General features: G+C 44.6%; 1 protein-coding gene across 1 annotated transcript; it reads right to left on the minus strand.

Annotated features, from left to right (window-relative positions):
• Nucleotides 1–838: 838 nt before the first annotated feature.
• Nucleotides 839–2,804, minus strand: LOC143820029 (uncharacterized). The gene is made up of 5 exons (XM_077302396.1): nucleotides 2,653–2,804; nucleotides 2,067–2,150; nucleotides 1,805–1,888; nucleotides 1,127–1,509; nucleotides 839–865 (listed from the first exon to the last, which is right to left on the minus strand). Exons 1-5 carry the CDS (start codon nucleotides 2,708–2,710, stop codon nucleotides 839–841), a joined length of 636 nt encoding a protein of 211 aa, XP_077158511.1. The 5' UTR covers nucleotides 2,711–2,804.
• Between the last annotated feature and the right edge of the window lie 15,244 nt (nucleotides 2,805–18,048).

Consider the following 18,048-nt stretch of genomic DNA (forward strand, 5'->3'; position numbering starts at 1 on the left):
TCCAAGATGGCAAAAGCACCTGAGCTTGAGGAGGGGGAGGAAGAGGGACCTTCCACCTCGGGACAGGCTGCAGGTGAGAGTTTTATGTCTGTGCGGGAGACCCATGTGTGTGTTCCCCCATGGAGCAATATGGGAGCCTGCTGTGATGCCTCCATTTTAAGTGCTATTAAATTCTTTGTTTGATTTCTATAGCAGAAACTATGGAGGCAAGGCTGCGTGCCATGGAGGCCAGGGTGGCTGCCTTAGAGGCTGAAGTGGCAGAGCTGAAAGGGGAGTTAGAGCAGCAAAGGCAGCAGAGGGAGGCGGAAGAACGTAGGTTATGTTCCCCACTGCCCAACTCTTCTCACACTGTGGCTACGGCCACCAAAAAGTGTATGCATGTAAACTAAAAAAATTGGAAAATATGTCTGGCACTAATGTGTACTTTTTCTCCCTCCCCACACAGTTAAGAAGAAGGAGGACGAAGACCTCTTCCGCCGCAAAGTGCGGGGGACCATGGGACGGTTGTGCAGGAGAGTGAGGGAGCTGGAAGGGGCTGGGGAGGGGAGCGGTGGGACCTAAGTTTTGTTTTCTTTTTGTGTTTTGGGGTGGGGGGTGTTGGGGGGGTTCCCAGTTACTTTGCCCATTTTTCTATCCCTGTTAAATATTTGAATTTGTTAAAAAAAAGTTGGCTTTCTTGGAGGGTGGTGGTGGTGGTGGGGGGGTCCAAGTTACATTCCCTTGTTTTTTTCCCCTGTTGAACTGTTTCTGAAAATAAAATGTTGTAAATTTCCTGAAAAAGACTCCAGTGTGACTCCTTACACTCGCACACCTTTCACCCCAAACTCCTAAAACACCTTTAACCTTTAAAACACCCTCCCACCTCCTACCCACACAACGGTGCCAGAATTGGCACAATCACTAGAGAGGGTACACAGAGACAGAGTCAAAAACATAAACTTTATTGAACAGACAACAGCAAACACAGATAAACAGACAAAATGGCCCAAACTAGGAGGGGGAGAACTTGTCCGCGGGTTTAACGACTCTCTTCCCGAGAACAGTCCTCCTTCTCGTTTGGGTCGCGGCATTCTGAGAGGGGGTGGGTGGGGTGGGTGCTGGAGGTGGTGGGGGGGGTGGGGGGTGCTGGAGGTAGTGGGGGGGGTGTGGGTTGGGGGGGGACGTTCACTGTAATCTGAGGAGGGGGGGCCGCCTCCATAACCGCGACCGCCCTCTCCATCAGCCTCCTTATCATTCGAACTTCCTCCACGCTTTCGCGTAGTGAGTTGTTCGAATCTCTAAGGATGGCACGGAATTTTTTGCCCTCCTGGGCCACGAGGGAGAGCATCGCCTGGTCTGCAGCAGCTGCACGCCTGGACTCCTCCTGGCAGTGCTCCAGGATCCTTTCTCCCACACTAGTGAGGACGGAGACGCGCCGCAGCCTGCCGCGTTCCCTGGCCAGCCTCTCCTCAGCCGGGAGAGCGCCCCTGGGTGGTGAGCCAGCTGGCTCGTCGTCTTCAGAAAGGACCTCTGTTGGCAAAAAAAGAGAAAAAGAACTGTTAGTAACAACGAGACAGTCAAAACCCACCCTGGTGCACATGGTGGCCTTTCTTGGTCACATATTGTTAAACCAAGACTCAGAACAATGCCAGGGGAGCACACGGTTATTGTTTGTTTGCCCATGGTGGCCTTTCTTGGTTACATGTTAAACCAAGACTCAGAACAATGCCAGGGGAGCACAAAAATGAAAAGGAAGCACACAGTTATTGCACACAGACATTGTCCTGCAGCCATGGCTCGAAAGGAACAGTTCATGCACGCTCACCATCTTGTATGTGTATCCGCCTGCGCAGGGCAGGAGGTCCAGCCACCCCACGCTCCTCCTCCTCCTGTGTCCCGGGTATGAAATCTGAAAAAAGGGAAAAAAGAACATGATTTAGGACCAAAGTGTGGCAAAGCAAGCTTCAAACCCTAAAGCAGCAACGTCGAGGGACTATCTTCTGTCTCTTGGCAGTGCTGCTGCCCTGCACAAACAGAAAAGCACAAAGCAGTTAAACCCCCCCCCCCTTATTGCAACTGATACTTACCAACATTTGTGGACGCCCCAGAATCACTGTCCTCTGCTACTGCTGCAGGGGACTCTAGGACCACCGTCCCAGGCATCTGTGTCTCTGTGGACAAGAGCAGAAAATAGTGAAAAAGGAGCAAGCATACAACCGGAACCACACAGCAAGCTCCCAAAGAAGTGGCTAGAGCACTGCAGAAGGCCTATGGCTGAGGCATGCAGCAAAACTGTTTGGGTTGTTGTTTAAACACAACCGTTTTAAAAAGCCACCCAAAGCAATCCACAAACATCCAAGCATAGCATGCGTTGCAACGAACACAAGGCACACAATAGTGAAAAAGGAGCAAGCACACGACCTGAACCACACATCAAGGTCCCTAAGTAGTGGCTAGAGCGCTGCAGAAGGCCTATGGCTGAGGAATGCTGCAAAACTGTTTGGGTTGTTGGTTAAACACAACCGTTTAAAAAAGCCACCCAAAGCAATCCACAAACATCCTATCATATTATGCGTAGCAACGAACACACGAGAAAACGATCCCCAAACGTCAGAACACACATTTGCTCAATATAAAAACAATAAAATATAAAATAAAAAGAAAATTACTTACCGGAGGCAAGGGGCGTTTGCTCAGGAACCTCCTCCGGCTCCCCAGGAGCGATGGCCATCAGGTCCACCGTGACCAATTCCGCTGGTCGTTGCTGGACGGGGGGTGGAGGCCGAAAGCTGGACGAGGTGCCCTCGCCGGGATCCTCCTCAGCGGGTGGTTCTTCGACCGGGGCAGCCGGCTTCCGAACCACCTTAAGGCTCCTCCCGACGCGCTTCGGCCTGCCGGCTCCTTCCCCGTCTCCGTACAGCTGGCGCTGCTCCTCGAAGTAGGGGCAGGTGACCTTTTCGTTGCCGGAACCCTTGTTATGGTTCACGGCTCTCATGTACTCCGCCCGCATCGTCTTGGTCTTCGACCGGCATTCAAGGCCGGTCCTGTTGTGGCCCAGGGCACGCATCTTTATGGCCACTTGTTCGAAGACCTCCCTATTCCTGTGAGAGGACTGGAAGGCGTCCTGGATTTTCTCCTCCGAGAAAATCGCGATCAGGTCCCTGATCTCCGCGTCCCTCCAAGTTGGGCCACGGCCGGTTGCAGGGACGGACGAGGCTTGAGAAGAGGATTCCATGGTGCTTTCGCTAGTAGCTGAGCAAAATGGTGGTGCGAGGTGCAGGGTGCAACGGATCATATACCTTCCCGCACACAAAGACAAAGGGACTAGCCGGCTCCTGATTGGTAGAGGACAGTAGGGGACACGCGCATTGGCCACATTAGGTCACATGTCACGTTCAAAACTCCTCGCGCGGGAACAGGATCTGCTCCTAATGGCCAGATTAGCGCCTTTTGTTTGACTTCTCGCATGCGCTGATTCATCCACACGCGGGAAGAGCAGTTTGAACATGCAGCGGGAGCCATTTTAGTGAGATGTCCGCCATTACAAAAACGCATGCCGGTGTAAAACCGAGAGCAATTGCAGTGGTACGCGACAGTTCCCCAATAATATTCACCAACCAAAGCATAAATCAATGACATGTAACTGGCGAACGTTCGTTGTCACGCTCAGCGGACAGTTTTTTAAAATGAACGGCGGACGGCGACTCCGCTTGCCGGAGGTCTAGCCGCCGATGGAAGGGGTTGTCCGCACCCAAGCACAACCACGCACCCGGAACCACACAAAGACCCACTACACATAAACCGCCCCTCATGCTAGAATCATTTCTATTGAACCCCTCTAAGCTAAACTGGAGAATGCGAGCGGCGAACGTTCGTTGGCACGCTCAGCTGAAAGTTTTTTTAAAATGAACGGCGGACGGCGACTCCGCTTGCCGGAGGTCTAGCCGCCGATGGAAGGGGTTGTCCGCACCCAAGCACAACCACGCACCCGGAACCACACAAAGACCCACTACACATAAACCGCCCCTCATGAAATCACCTCGAATCATATCTATTGAACCCCAGTAATCTAAACAGGAGACTGCGAGCGGCGAACGTTCGTTGGCACGCTCAGAGGAAAGTTTTTAAAAATGATCCCCGTACGTTGACTCCGCTAGTACTGGCCTAAGGTAGACGGGGTTTTAAGCTATGGGCAAATGTTTGGAACGTGACGGTGTGTGCCACTGTGCTTTTGGAAAACTATTGTGGTGTCCGGGCAGAATTTCAGAAAGTGATCTTGCTTGAAAGCCAGTCGCTGTCTCGTTGCCTCGTAGATCCCCGCTCGCTCGGAGAAAAAAGATGGCGGACAGTTCGCCGGAAGTTAGGAGGAAAGGCTCGGGAGGAGGGACTTTGAAGAAACCGCAACAATGGTAACGCACAAGTCTGTGGCGCTACTGTTGCAGATTGGTTGCAGGAGTGTATCGCTATCCGGAGGGTGAATCCACTTTTCTGGATTCCCCTAGAAGCGCTACAACGAAGCGCTTTTTGCGGGTCGGTTGCAGGACTGTTGCAGATTGTGTACGACGTCGTGGGTTATGGCAAATTTGTAGCGTTTCCAATTTGCAACCATCCTGCTACTTTGAAGCCGTGCGAAATGGCCCTAGGTTTCCTTCCCTACTCCTCCACATGCAGCCAGCTGGCAGCATGTGCACATGTTTTTCTGTTATCCACTCTTCATAACTATTTGTAGGCAGCTCATCAGCCCATTTCTTTCTAAACGACATGGATTTGATGACGAGGCTAAGATCATTTTCTTACTCACAAAAAAACCTCTAGTAATTGAATCAGTTGGTGAGTTTCTACAGCTGGCTGTGAGGTCTCGCAACTGTAGAACAATTAATGCTACTCCATGTGTTGGTCTGGTTTTTTGTAGGCCAATAAAAGGTCTTCTGCATCTGAATTCTGAACACAGAATGCTTTTTAGTATGTGCAGGGGACTGTTTCTTGAATAATGCTTCAGCATCACCTACCTGGAGGATTAATGAACAGGGCTTCCAGTTCAGCACATTGGACTTCCAGGTAGATTTGATCCCCAGCAGCTTGTTCTTGAAATCAAACTAGATCAAAGCTCAGCCAACCCAGCTGGGCAACGTCATGCCTTGTCCAAACATCCCTGAGATGGGAGGGGACACTTAGTGGCACTGTCCTGATGCTGAAAAGAAATTCCCTTTCTTAAAGCTCACAAGTGCACAGAGAGATATCAAAGATAGCCTGCCATGGACATCCTGCTCCTGAGGAGTCTGCAGGCAGGATTGCTGCATGGGTAGTTTTCCAAATGGCAAACTCATTCATTCTGTGTGAAATTTCTTTCATCTATCTAATAATGAAATTCTTCCTGGCTGTGCTTTTCTGTTAAAAAAATATTGTCTCTCTCCTGTCTCCATCGGCAGTGGCAATAGCTATAAAGAGAATATTCTTCTTTCCATGATAAAGTATACATCAGCAAGAGTGTGGTTTTGTGTTAAAAGGTTTTAAAGCTCTTTCCTGAAGTGTTTCAAAGACTTTCATGAAATATGTGCTTATTTTTGCTAATTGGCTGGCTGCATACGGCTCCCCTGGCATGCCAGGGGAAAAAAGAAAAGGAACAATGGTTGTAGATTCAGGACTTAGAGGCTTACCTAGTCATCTCTGAGAAGTTACTTCATTAGCGCCCAGGAACTCAGGGGTGGTTTATGCTAGCTTATTCTTGTTCACCACCTGGTCACAAGACACATATATCTTGGAAACGTCCATGCTAGATTACTGGAACAAACTCTACATAGAGCTCTCTTTGAAAATTTCCCTGAACATTCAGATGCTTAAATATGCAGTGCATAGAACCTTAACTTGGGTTTACCATAATGACCCTGTTATGCCAGCTGTGCTGATTTCCATCCATCCAGTTCAAAGTACTGCTTGTGACCCCTGAAGCCCTTCACAGGTTGGACAAAGGTACCTGAGAAATAATCTGCCTGGGATTTGAGATTATTTAAAAACTGAGTTCCACAGACTGCTTGATGTTTAAGTGTGTGGCACTGATGAGGCCTAGTAACCAAAATTGGTGTTATTCCCTCATGTAACTTTACTTTGGACTGAAATGGCTGCCATAGTTAATCTTTCTTGCCTCCTCATATCTCCAGGACTTTTCATAATCAATGTTGCAAGTCATAAGCGATGGTCTTTGTGATAAGGTAAAGGTATCCCCTGTGCAAGTACTGGGTCATGTCTGACCCTTGGGGTGACACCCTCTAGCATTTTCATGGCAGACTTAATACAGGGTGGCCTTGCCAGTGCCTTTCCCAGTCATTAACCTTTACCCCCCAGCAGAAAGCTGGGTATTCATTTTACCGACCTCAGAAGGATGGAAGGCTGAGTCAACCTTGAGCCGGCTGATGGGATTGAACTCCCAGCCTCATGGGCAGGTCTTTGTGATAGTCCTTCCTTTTCTTATCGTTTGGCCAAGATTTCTGGTTGCTTGTTACCTTAGCAATGAAAATACTAATTGAAATCTTGGGTGATGGCTAGGGGATAATCTTGTAAGAGTCCAGGAACTCCTTAGTGCTCTCCAAACCCTGCAGTGCCCCTGGACAACTCTTCCATGGATATGACTGACCATTTTCTCAAGCTTCTAGGCAGTAGTAGGAATGCTATCACTAAAATATAACCTTACACATGATGCAGCAACCCTGCATCATGTTAAGTATGAACCATGCTTGGGCAAAGGAGCTCCTGACATACATATCCTCTTGTTATTCATGATTGAGTCAAGATGTGATCTAAATGCTTGAGTGAATTCAATAACAATATGTTTTGGAAAAAACAACAAGCTACTATTAATAAAGCCTGACAGCTTAATTGGCAAAAAGTATAGGTAGTTGCATTGATCTGTGGTAAAAATGTTACTACGCCCAACAAACTTGTAAACATGTGTTCAGACTGACATGGGTATTAACTTGAATGTTTGTTTGTGGGGTGGAAAACTGGAATCTTTTAACAGTGGCATTCAGCAGCAAAACAAATAAAACATAGATTTAAAGGTTTTGAAAGGAAATATAGAGTTTATTGAGGAATTTGATATAATAGTGTGTATGTTTGTGTATGGGGAAATTATCCTAAGCAAATACTAAATCAGAGCACAGATAAATAGCACATTCCTTATCCAAACGAGGCAGTTGAGTTCGGATAGGCCAAAAAGTACCTGAATCAATGTTGATTTGGATGCTTTTTGGACTAATCTGGTCCAAATTAACCTTCTCCTATAGTTAAACTATCCAAATCAGCTTTGGCTGAACCATGATTCAGGTACAATTCCACAATGTGGAGATTGGGCATTAGAATCATAGAATCATACAGGCCATCTAGTCCAACCCCCTGCTCAATGCAGGATCAGCCCTAAGCATCCAAGAAAAGTGTGTATCCACACTTGTATTTTCCTTTTCCATCCAGTGTGTGGTCTGAGGGGGAGAGTGGGAGATTGAAGTGGAGTCACCAGATTTGCAGAACTGCAGGAACCTCAAAATAACCCCTGAGTTTCAAAAAGATTGACCGAGGGTGTCCAATTCTAAGGTGCCCCCATCTGACCTCCATTGTTTCCAGTTTTCTGTTCTTGTCTCACTGTTGCAAACAACGGAAGGCAAATGCCCATAGAATTGCCCCCCCCCCCCAGTGTCTAATCCAAACTGACAATATAAAAACCAGAAGCAACAACTGATCAGAGCCAATCCTGTCTTGGTGCTGGAGTTAATGTAAAGCAATAGGTGTAAATTTGGGGAAAATAAGACAACATAATCTGTAGGGATAAAAGTGTCCAGCCTTCCATATAGAGGGTCTGATAGCAGAGAGGAGAAAACTGCTAGCTCTCTGTGAGGTACAGTGTGATTTGGAAAATAAAGGGAGATAGATCAAGATGGGGATCAATGATATACCTGATCTAGTCTGTGCAGAAATCAGATGAAAGGAAATATTAGAGATAGTCACAAACTGGATGATAAACTAAAGTTTGTCACAAATTCTTATCTGTTTGTGGTTTGTGAACTGAAGAACTGCCTTGAACTTCCACAAATTCTGATGCAGTTCCTGGCAGTTTGTGGAGGTTCATGGAGAGCAGGAAGCTCATGACAAAACTGCTGAACCGTTGAGCACATCCTGCCACTCTGCTGTTTGGTTCAAATTGCTCATAGGCATTTAAATCATTGCTTTCTGCTCCCTGTGAAAAGCTTGGAGCCATTTAAACAAAAAAAAAATGAGTGGGAGTCTGCTGTTTGGAAGCTCATTCTTTCTGCTCTGTACAAAAAGCCACAGGGAGCAGAAGGCAAGGATTTAAATTTTAAATGGTTCACAAATCAGCAGATCGGTTTATGGTTCAGCTACAAATCACAAATAGAACTTGATAGTTGGGTAACATCAGCAGAAAACTATAGAATTCACTAAATTACAAGGGAAGGGCAACAGGAAGGGATGTTTTTGATTGAATTATAAATCAGAATTACAAAACTGGAAACATGAAGCTGAGTCATATATTTGGTGGGAGCTTTGAGGACAATGGGAAGCCATCATTCTGAGGTACTGTCACGGGGCACAATGTCTGAATTACAGTAATGGTCAGTGATTGTCCACCATATAAAAGACAATACAGGGAGAGGCATCTGGTGTGACTTAATTGCTTTTGTGCGGTTGTGTCCCTGATTTCTTCCAAAACAGCTTCCTTGAAATTTGACATGGCTGCATGACCCATCTAGAGACACAAAACACAGCAATTGCTCTGTGCTTGCCTTGTGGGACTTCCTCACTGAGTTACACACAGTACATAAATTCAAGCTGGGAAGCGGCTGGCAAAAAACTACCAAAACACAACAGTATTATACTTTTTTACTAGGACAAATGCAAATATCACAAAGCAGTGTGAACAAGTTTTCTACTTCCCCAGAAAGCTTCATAAGGTTGGATGTTGTACAAACAAACAAACAAAAACAAGGAGAAAGGGAGGGGGCATCCTCACAAAAAGCAACAACACTTATTAGCTTTTTAAAAATGAGGACCAGAAAAATTTGCAGGTTGAATTAGATTACATGGTGATATTTGAAAGACAGATTCCAAGACCTCCCAGTAGCTCCTGGGATGGAGAAGCAAACTAGACCCTTATATATAAAAATCTGCAGTTCAATAGAGTGTGTATGGCCTCAGCACTGATCTAGAGAAAAAAAAAACAGGTTTTGCAAGACCAAAAACAGGGGAGGGGGCATACTTGCTCCTATATTAACAACACTGGAGAATTATTTTCTATGGTGCATTTGGTAGCGAGTCAACAGAAGTCAAATTCAGTAGCACTGGGAGATTCTAATTTGCACTGTTATGGGAAAAAAGGAAAGCTTCCCCATTTTCCTCATCCATTACAGTGTTATGCTTCTTCTGCTTTACAAACCTGCTTAGCATCCCACCCGCTGTGCTTCAAATGGGAGGTGGAATGAATATTGTGGAAAAGGGCAAGTGCGCTCTGCTGACACAGCATGAGAATTGTCTTTGGAAATAAAAGTAGTGATCTGAATTTTGTGTTTACTTACAGTTTGACTTCACTGTATATAAAATGCAGATAAGGATTACATTGACAGGCTGGGTAGCTGACTCAGGTAAGGTCCTTATACACAGAAATGGTACATGGAGATGGGAAGACAGACAGAACGACATTCCCCCAGTTCACTGAAGAGGAGTGTATCTGGCAATGGGTCCATATACGCAGCAGCAGCAGCATTTCAAGACCCAGGTCTGAATGGAAGATGGTATAAGGGGGTGTGTAGAATAAAATTTGGAAATGTATGAAGGAAAAAGGTGCCATCTGGTCAACAAAACCAAATTATAGCAACCATTGTTCAGAAGCCAGGCCTGTAAACTGCTTTTGTTTAGCCCTTCAGACTCCTTTGGTGAATTGTGCCCCTCAGCAAGTATAAACTGGAGATCCATAAACATGGATATACCACCCCACCCCCAAAAAAGTGGCAGCTGATCAAATAGGGCAAGGCTGAACCATTTACCATTTTAATTCCACTTGAATGTACAAAGCTTTTTCCTTAGCTCTGCAGGTTGGCAGTGTAAGCAATTAAAGGCTTCAGCAGTTAAATATTGCCACAAGTCATTTGTCAGTATACTGTCATTTAAAGAAAAAAGAAAAAAGGCTAGGAGACCGGCCTATATAGATAATAATATACATGTAATCCAGTTGCAAAAAAATAATAATCTGTAGTTGGGAAAATAGATGCTGACACCATTTCATTTTCAATCGCCATTCTTCATTTGGAAAGGACAATTGGTGAAACGTAAGGAGGAGGGAAATGGTGAATGAATAAAGGTTTAATAGCTCGTTCCATTACGCCATTCAATAGGCTATGCTCACTACAGCATGGCAGGGGGAAAAATCAATGCAAACATTACATTTGCAAACAGAGACCCATGGTTATTATTACATTTGTCAAGTGTTCAGCACATGGAACCGAAACATTTAAACGAGCATTAAGTCATACAAATCTTTCCAAGATTGTCAATTTATTCAAAACATTAAACTTAATTGATATTTCAAGACAGATGGCTTTTGCATCTCCTGGTACCTTTGCTCTTCCTGACTTTGCTAGTGGATTGTTATTAAGCTTGTGAGGACGTACACTTGAACTTAATGAACACTGGATGAACAAAGGTGATATACTACTCAGAAGCCCACCTCTGAACTCATTTGCATTGCAGCTGAAATGCAGAACCTTAAAAACCTCATAAATCTGAAAGGTGTCTCCAGGCAGTTTGCCCCTTCTTGTCTTGGATAGTCAACCCCTCCCCGCATAACTGATTTTGGAATATTGGACGTATTCAATAAATATGTTTCCATTGCAAAGTCCTCTTCTTTTTACAAGTCTTCACTGCAATTGTAGTGTATTTTAAACACAAGCACTAAATGAAATAAGCATGCTAGGCTGCGGTCCCAGTACCTAAGGGAGGTGAGAGGGTAGTACAGCAAGAGACCCTTCCTATGGATCTCCCCAATTAACGCAATCACCCTCAGTTTTGAAATAAAATGGACACGAGTTGTACTCCCAGCATCTTGTTGGGAGGGGTGGCAAATAAATTGAAATAATAAACAAATAAATTGAAATAATAAACAAATAAACAAAGAAATAAAAAATAGATCCTGGCATCAACTGACTTGCCTTACAGTTGTTATACGCCAACCCCATTCCAGCCTCCTGGGTTAGGTGGGAAACCATGGGGTGGCAGGATGGCAGATTCCACAAGGACAATCACGCAGAGTGGTCTCCCCTGCCATGTAAGCTTGAGGGTAACCCCTTGAAAACTCTAAACCCAAGATCCCTTAAAGGGATGCACATACATACTGTGTTTCATTTTGAAAATCTTACATGGAGTCCCCCTGTTCTGACATGGAGTCCCCCTGGGGCAAAACTTCAGCTGTGTTTCTAACCAGCCGTATGAAGGAAATGCAAAAGAATGATTACCGTTAAAACTGATGTCTGCTTTTACATCCATCATATTTAAATTGCCTAAGATGTTAGATAATGGATAATTAATAGATAGCGTATCTGGCATCAAAATACCAATTAAATAAAATTTTCCCCCAAATAATTGGAACAACAACCAACTGAAATGCACAAACAGACAAGGCAATGTAGAAAAACCGAAATTACACTGCATATTACAGAATGGATATTTCTTAAAAACATTAAGCTACTGTTTTCTAATACAAAACAAATGGAAAAATCTTTTTTCTAGCTTTTAAGAAGAAAAGAGAGGAAAGAAAAGACCCTCTTTTTGTAACTCAATGATTCCTTTCCATCTGACATGACTTATCAATATAGTCTATAATAGTCTAAGACAGGACTCTATTTTCTTCTGAAGTCTGATGTTAGCCTGTTGTTCATCCAGTATGCAACTTTTGCCTTTGCCACACATTCAGCCATTTTGTTTGACCAGGCCATAAGATCTGGCAGAGTTTCTTTTCCCCATCTCAGTGCATATAGCATCCTTGCAGCTCTTACCTGGGGCCATAGAAGGTTTTGAACTGTAAACGTGAAGGCAGCCCACCAGTGAGGTGATCTGAACAGTAATATATTTTCCAAGGCTGAATTGACACTTTGTAGAGTACTGTTGCATAGCAATCATTTGCAATTTTTTCCCCCTGTGTGGGCAGGACATCCCAGTGGTAAATGATTGCTATAGTATAACAGTAGCACAATAACCAATGATGTGCAAATGCACCCAGATTTTCTGGGTTCGCATCTCCACGAAGCTAAATGCTCTTTGTGTTATATTTCTGAATTTGTGAGCTCAGTTCTGAATTAGAGGTAAAACTGACACAAAAGAGTCACAGAAGGTGAATTAAAACTTAGCTTAATACTAGATTTTATGAAGACTTCACCAGGATCCAGTTCTTCTCATCCCTCTACGTTAAGGTGAGCAGAGTTGAAGGGAGGTAAGGATGTGCAGTGGCGGCCCCCCTCCCTCCCTCCGAATGGACTCACTGGCGGTGGTGGCCCTCCCTCTGACTGGGATCACTGTTGCCTCCTGAGCACGGGCCCGTCGGTTTCCCACCTGCATGGTTGGCGCAAATCATGTGGGGGCTGAGGGTGGGCCTCTGGCTGGTGCACCTGCGCAGGCCAGCCACAGGGCCAACCAGGGCAGAGTGCCACTGCCGGCCATCCTGCTGGCTGGGGGGCAGGGAGGGAGGCAGGCGGGGGGGGGGCTCCAGCTGGACCATGGCGCCGTGGGAAGCAGGACTTTAAAGGCGGGATGTGGGACGATGTCCTGGAAGGCGTGAGTGTCTCACAGGAGTCAGGACGGATGGGCAGTTTATTCTACATATTATATAGGAAAATAATGATGAGGAATGAGACTATTGTACCTGTCCTTTCTCTATGCATGGTCAAAGGGTTGTGTGCATGACATCTATGCATGTGGAAAGTATGGGCTTGTAGGCTGCTTTCTCAAACATTCCCTATCAAGAGGATGTACACTTCCTGTGTATGTAGACGTTGGTCCCTGATGATCGCACGAAGTCAGGGGCGCATTGATTTTAATGTGCATACTGTTGTCTCTAGAGGGCTCCAATGACAGTGTCACTATTATATATTATCTCACCAGGCATAATGACTACCGTCTGATTTAGCCTCTGAATTTTAAATCCATTATATGAAAAAACAAAACAAAACCCTCCCACATCAATTTACCTAAATGCAATAATTTCACACTACAGTTTATTTCCATAAATGCTAAGAGGCTGATTTTTTTTGCCTTTCATGTTAGCAGTTTAAGATATTTGACACTAAGCAATACATTAAATTAACACTTGGTTGTTTGCTGTCAACACCCCATTAATGGCCAGTTGGTGTTTAATTAGGGTGAATTAACTTAGCCATTATTATGTCTAATGGGCAGTTAAGCATATGAGGGGATTGTTTAAAGAGCTATCCTTTATGGGTGCTGCAGTTGTAGAAGAGGACTAAATAACGGCTGATGTTGCATTATGTGATTTGTTTACTACACCAGAGGTCCCCAATGTGCTATCTGCTGACACCTTTTCTGGTACCCATCTAATGTTTTTAGAAAGTGGGTGGGATCCGCTGGAGCTTTGGCCCAGCAGGAATTATGATTGGCCATTGGAGATTTGATTAGCTGTGCAGGTTTATTTAAATATTGCTTTGGCAACAGCTGCCATAATAGCACAGGGAACTTTACTGTGTGATGGAAGCTAAGCTACAACATTTGTGGCATGCTCTACCTCTCGTGACAGCTATTTTGTGGCGGCAATTTTGTTGCTGTACTTACCACCCAGTGTCAGAATTCCAGATGTGCCTGTGGCTCAAAAAGGTTGGGAACCGCTGCTTGACACCATGATGTTGCAAATGTATAACTGTTATTTTGAGAGATTTAGTTAATTTCTGGTAATACAATTTCTGTTTTTTTTAGTGGCTTTATTATTGTAATTTTTCCTGTATTGTTAATATTTGGGAGAAATATAGGCTCATAAAAATTTTTAAATAGATAAAACAAGTGAGGATTCACGAAACTCACAGAGGAACCGATTCCCATGTTGAGAGATTTGCTGAGACAGCACCCTTCTTGTCCACATGGTGGCTCGCTCACAGCTGCTCCGGGTGAGCCAGCAAATACTATCCCCCCTCCACTCTTTATATGGACCTCTTCTACATGCAGTGGTGACTCCTTCCCCACTTTCTTGACAGGCCCAGAGGCTGCCTGGATGCAGGAGCTGTGCCACTTCTGGCAGTGAGCTCAGCTCAATTTTTAGGTTGCTCTGCTGGTGGTGGCATGTCCTGTGTGGCTCCCAAGTTGTGTGACTGCCGCTGCCAGGCTGAGTGCGGCTTCTGGGCTAAGCTGCTAGGCCCATCAGGCAGCCGCACTGCCACAATTTGGTCCAGCGTGGCTTTCTGGCACAGCCGCTACCATGACTGGGAACAGAGCAACACTTGGGCTCTATATTGTACTGGTCTGAATGATTGTAAATAAAGCATTGTTTCCCTGGGAGGTTTTCCAGGGGCCAACAGGTTTGCAAATGTTTAGTAGGCACTTGGTCATGATATGACTCTAGAACAGGCTTTCTCAACCAGGGTTTTGTGAAACCCTGGGGGTTCCTGATGGTACTGGAAGGGTTTCCCAAGGAGGTGGGAAGGGGAGAAGCCCCAGGTGGGCATTTACACAGCTATGCTTCCCAACCAGATTTTGCACAATTGTGCCACATAGAATCACGGGGTTGGAAAGGACCTCCAGGGTTATCTAGTCAAACTCCAAATTCTGGGGTTCCTTGGAGCCTGAAGAATGTTTCAAGGGTTTCTCAATGATAAAAAAGTTGAGAAGAAGACAACTGTCATTTCAATTTCTGCCAATAAATCACAAAGGAAAATAAGGACATTTAACACTAGCTCTCTGCACATGGCTCTGTGTGTGAGGAGGGACAGCAAGCCCAAGCACACTGGCCCAGCACCCACACAGTCATGATCATAAGACACCCTGAGCCTTTGGCATATAAATTTGAAAATAAATAAATAAATCTTCTGCACCTGTTAATTTGGAATAGCCTTCCATTGAATTAAAAAGCAAGAAAGATTTTGTACCCTAGCAGCTGAAGGCCTTGAAATGACATGGTGTGTATTTTCAGCTACCTAGATGCACACAAGATGCATGAGAGCTTTAACCTTTCGAAAACCAGGGGAGAGCACTCAACCTGAAAGAATGACAACTGTAACAAATCATACTAACAACATTTCAAAACCGCTTCCTCAAACGATAAAGAAAGGACTGACAGCGATGTTCCTGGGATGCCTGTTAGGAGACGGGCAATTGAAGCGTTACCTGAAGACAACAGGGCAGGGAGAAACACAGCAGCCAGCAAGATTCAATGGGGGGAATACAGAGGAGTTGTAGCTCAAGCAGGAAAGGAGATAGGGAGAAACTGAAGTCTGTATTTTGAAATAGAAAAATAGGATCCACATACAATAAAAGTATGCCAGTCACAGCCTATGAACGGGAAAAAGTTACAAGGGACACGGGGGTCTTGCAGTTGGCCGTACAAGGTACAAAAGTTGCTTGGACTGACAGATCTGGGTTTGCCAAAGGTCATCCCTGGGGAAAAGGATTCTCAAATCACAACTGACTTTTGGTGACTCCAACAAGTGGCTTTCAGGTTGAGTGAGAAGCAGAGGTAGCTTGACATTGACTTCCTCTTCAGGTGTTCTGTCCAATTAATTAAATCTGACAAGATTGGGCTATAAAATGTTGCCCTCCCTCCCAATGCCCACTTATTTACAGTTTCATTCTTTCACAGGTTTCTCCTATAGTCCCCTTCAGATAGACCCAATACTTTTTGGTATCATCCTTCTACCATGAGCCATTTGACCAATGTGCCTTTTGGTAGGAATGGAGAAGCACTCCAAGGAATTTCTGTTTCCCATTCTGGAGCATGATTCCTTCTCTGAGCCCCTTTCCTCAAGGACCTCTCAATCCTGGTGTCTTCTTCTCTTGCTTTAGTGCCACCTACCAGAGCTCCTTTCCTGGGCTGTAAGGACAATTACTCTCCTGCTAGTGGTGGCACAGCATCTCTTCTCGCTCAGTCAGATTTGGCTGCTGGGCCAAGACCCAGCCCAAGCCAGGCTGCACCCTGCTCAAAATATTTCAGTCTGCTATTTACTTAGAATGCGTCTTTAGAGCCACAACAGATTATAGCCATGGAAGGGCTACATCTAAATAAGTGGTAAAAGGACATCAAGCCAACAAAGAATGTGTTGGTTAGATATGATCAAAATCAACAGCAGCCAGAACATTACGCAACTTAAAGTAGCAGTACAAGATTGAAAATTGTGGCAACAGTTGAGTCATAGGATTTCCAAGAGTCAGACTCGACTGAATGGCTAACATCATTATCATCATGATGTGGAATCCCCTTATTTGGAATGTCTCCTTTGAATGTACAAATTCATATTATAAATGTGGGTTGAATGGTTCCTTGTGATAACAACTACCTGCACATAGTATAGCAGTATATCAAGGAGGCTTTTCTGGAATGCTTTTTCTAAACATCTACCCTTCCATGTGTAGAAACTTTAGAGAATCTTCACTTATGTAATTCTAGCACAGAATGAAGTGGACATTCAACCACATGAGGAGTGCTCTCTAAACCCAAGTAATAGCTCACATTTACATCTGGAATTGACTGTTGGCAGAGTTCAATATTCGGTAGAGGTATTTTCCAGAAATATTCAGTGTTCATCAAGTCTGAGCATCCAATTCTGAAAATTATTCACAGCAGGAATGAAGAATACCATAACCAATTTATGCATAGGACTATTGGATTCTCATATAACCCTAAAGGAGCCTTTTGTAAAACAAAGATCAGGCAAATAAAGTTAAAATAATATTTGCAAAGGGCAAAGAAATATTGGTGGAATATTTTCCATTAGTACTTTTTTGACTTTTTCTTTTACATGTAACACTGCAATTTTGAGTCTTTTCATTCCTTGATAGTTTTCTGAGCTCACAAAAATCAGACTTTTTTTCTGTCCCTCTTGGTTGAAGCTCCTGGGAATGTCTGTTGAAAAATAGTTGGGAGACTCTAAAGATATTCTGACTCTATTTGGGAGCCTGATTGGACCCAGAACGATCTTTTGAATCCTGCCTTCCCCTGTACTGTTTTCCAGAGTTGAAATGGCCCTGGAGGAGACTTTCCATGCCACACCTTTTGCAACGACATGTGCATGTAATACTGCATCATGTCTACTTTGGCTATTGGGGTACACTTTATTCTCTCCAAGTATCTATCTTTGTCTCTTTCTGTACCATTTTAAGGTGTTCAAATATCTTTATGCATAGTCACAGCATTCAAACGGCTGGAACAGGAGGCTCAAGAATCTGTCTTGGGCTGATCAGGAGCTAGTGTAGCATATTAACCCCCATATATAATATGAGGTGGTACATTCAAAGAAGATATTCCAAATAAGGAGATTCCACATGATGATGATGATGATGTTAGCCATTCGGTCAAGTCCAACTCTTGGAAATCCTATGGGTCAACTTTTGTCACAATTTTGATCTTGCGCCACTAAGTTTTGTGGTGTAATGTTCTGGCTGGTGTTGCCAGCCCCTTATCAGTTCATAGACTGATGAGTCCACAGGTTGTCTGGGGTCCCCACCCTTTAAAACAAGATGTAAGTTGCAGGATCTCTTCAATTCAATGTGTACATGAAGCCAAATTAGGACCAGGACTTCACACATGGCACTTCATCCTCCCCCCCCAGGCCATTTTTCCAACCTGAAATAATCCCAAAGAGATCAACAGTTCAAATATCTAATGATCTACAACTCAATGAGGGGCTTCTGGCAAGCAATTTCTCTTAGCTCACCCCCCGCCCTCCGCTCCAAATAACAAGACTGTCTACCTTACAGGGTAGTCAAAGAAATCAACGGAGTATGCTGTGAACACTGGAAGCAGTATGCAGATGCATTAGGATTCTTATAAGGAGATCACCATCCCCTTTTTCTCAGTTTTTC

Source organism: Paroedura picta, chromosome 10, assembly GCF_049243985.1.
Source record: "Paroedura picta isolate Pp20150507F chromosome 10, Ppicta_v3.0, whole genome shotgun sequence".
NCBI classification, from domain to species: Eukaryota; Metazoa; Chordata; class Lepidosauria; order Squamata; family Gekkonidae; genus Paroedura; species Paroedura picta.

What these genes read in the sequence shown, in the direction of transcription:
- LOC143820029 (XM_077302396.1), bottom strand. Translation starts at nt 2,710, where the DNA reads ATGGCCATCGCTCCTGGGGAGCCGGAGGAGGTTCCTGAGCAAACGCCC. An exon ending in GCAAACGCCCCTTGCCTCCG is followed by an intron (nt 2,151 to 2,652) that starts GTAAGTAATTTT and finishes TCTTGTCCACAG; the next exon opens with AGACACAGATGCCTGGGACG. An exon ending in GCGGATACACATACAAGATG is followed by an intron (nt 1,510 to 1,804) that starts GTGAGCGTGCAT and finishes TTTTGCCAACAG; the next exon opens with AGGTCCTTTCTGAAGACGAC.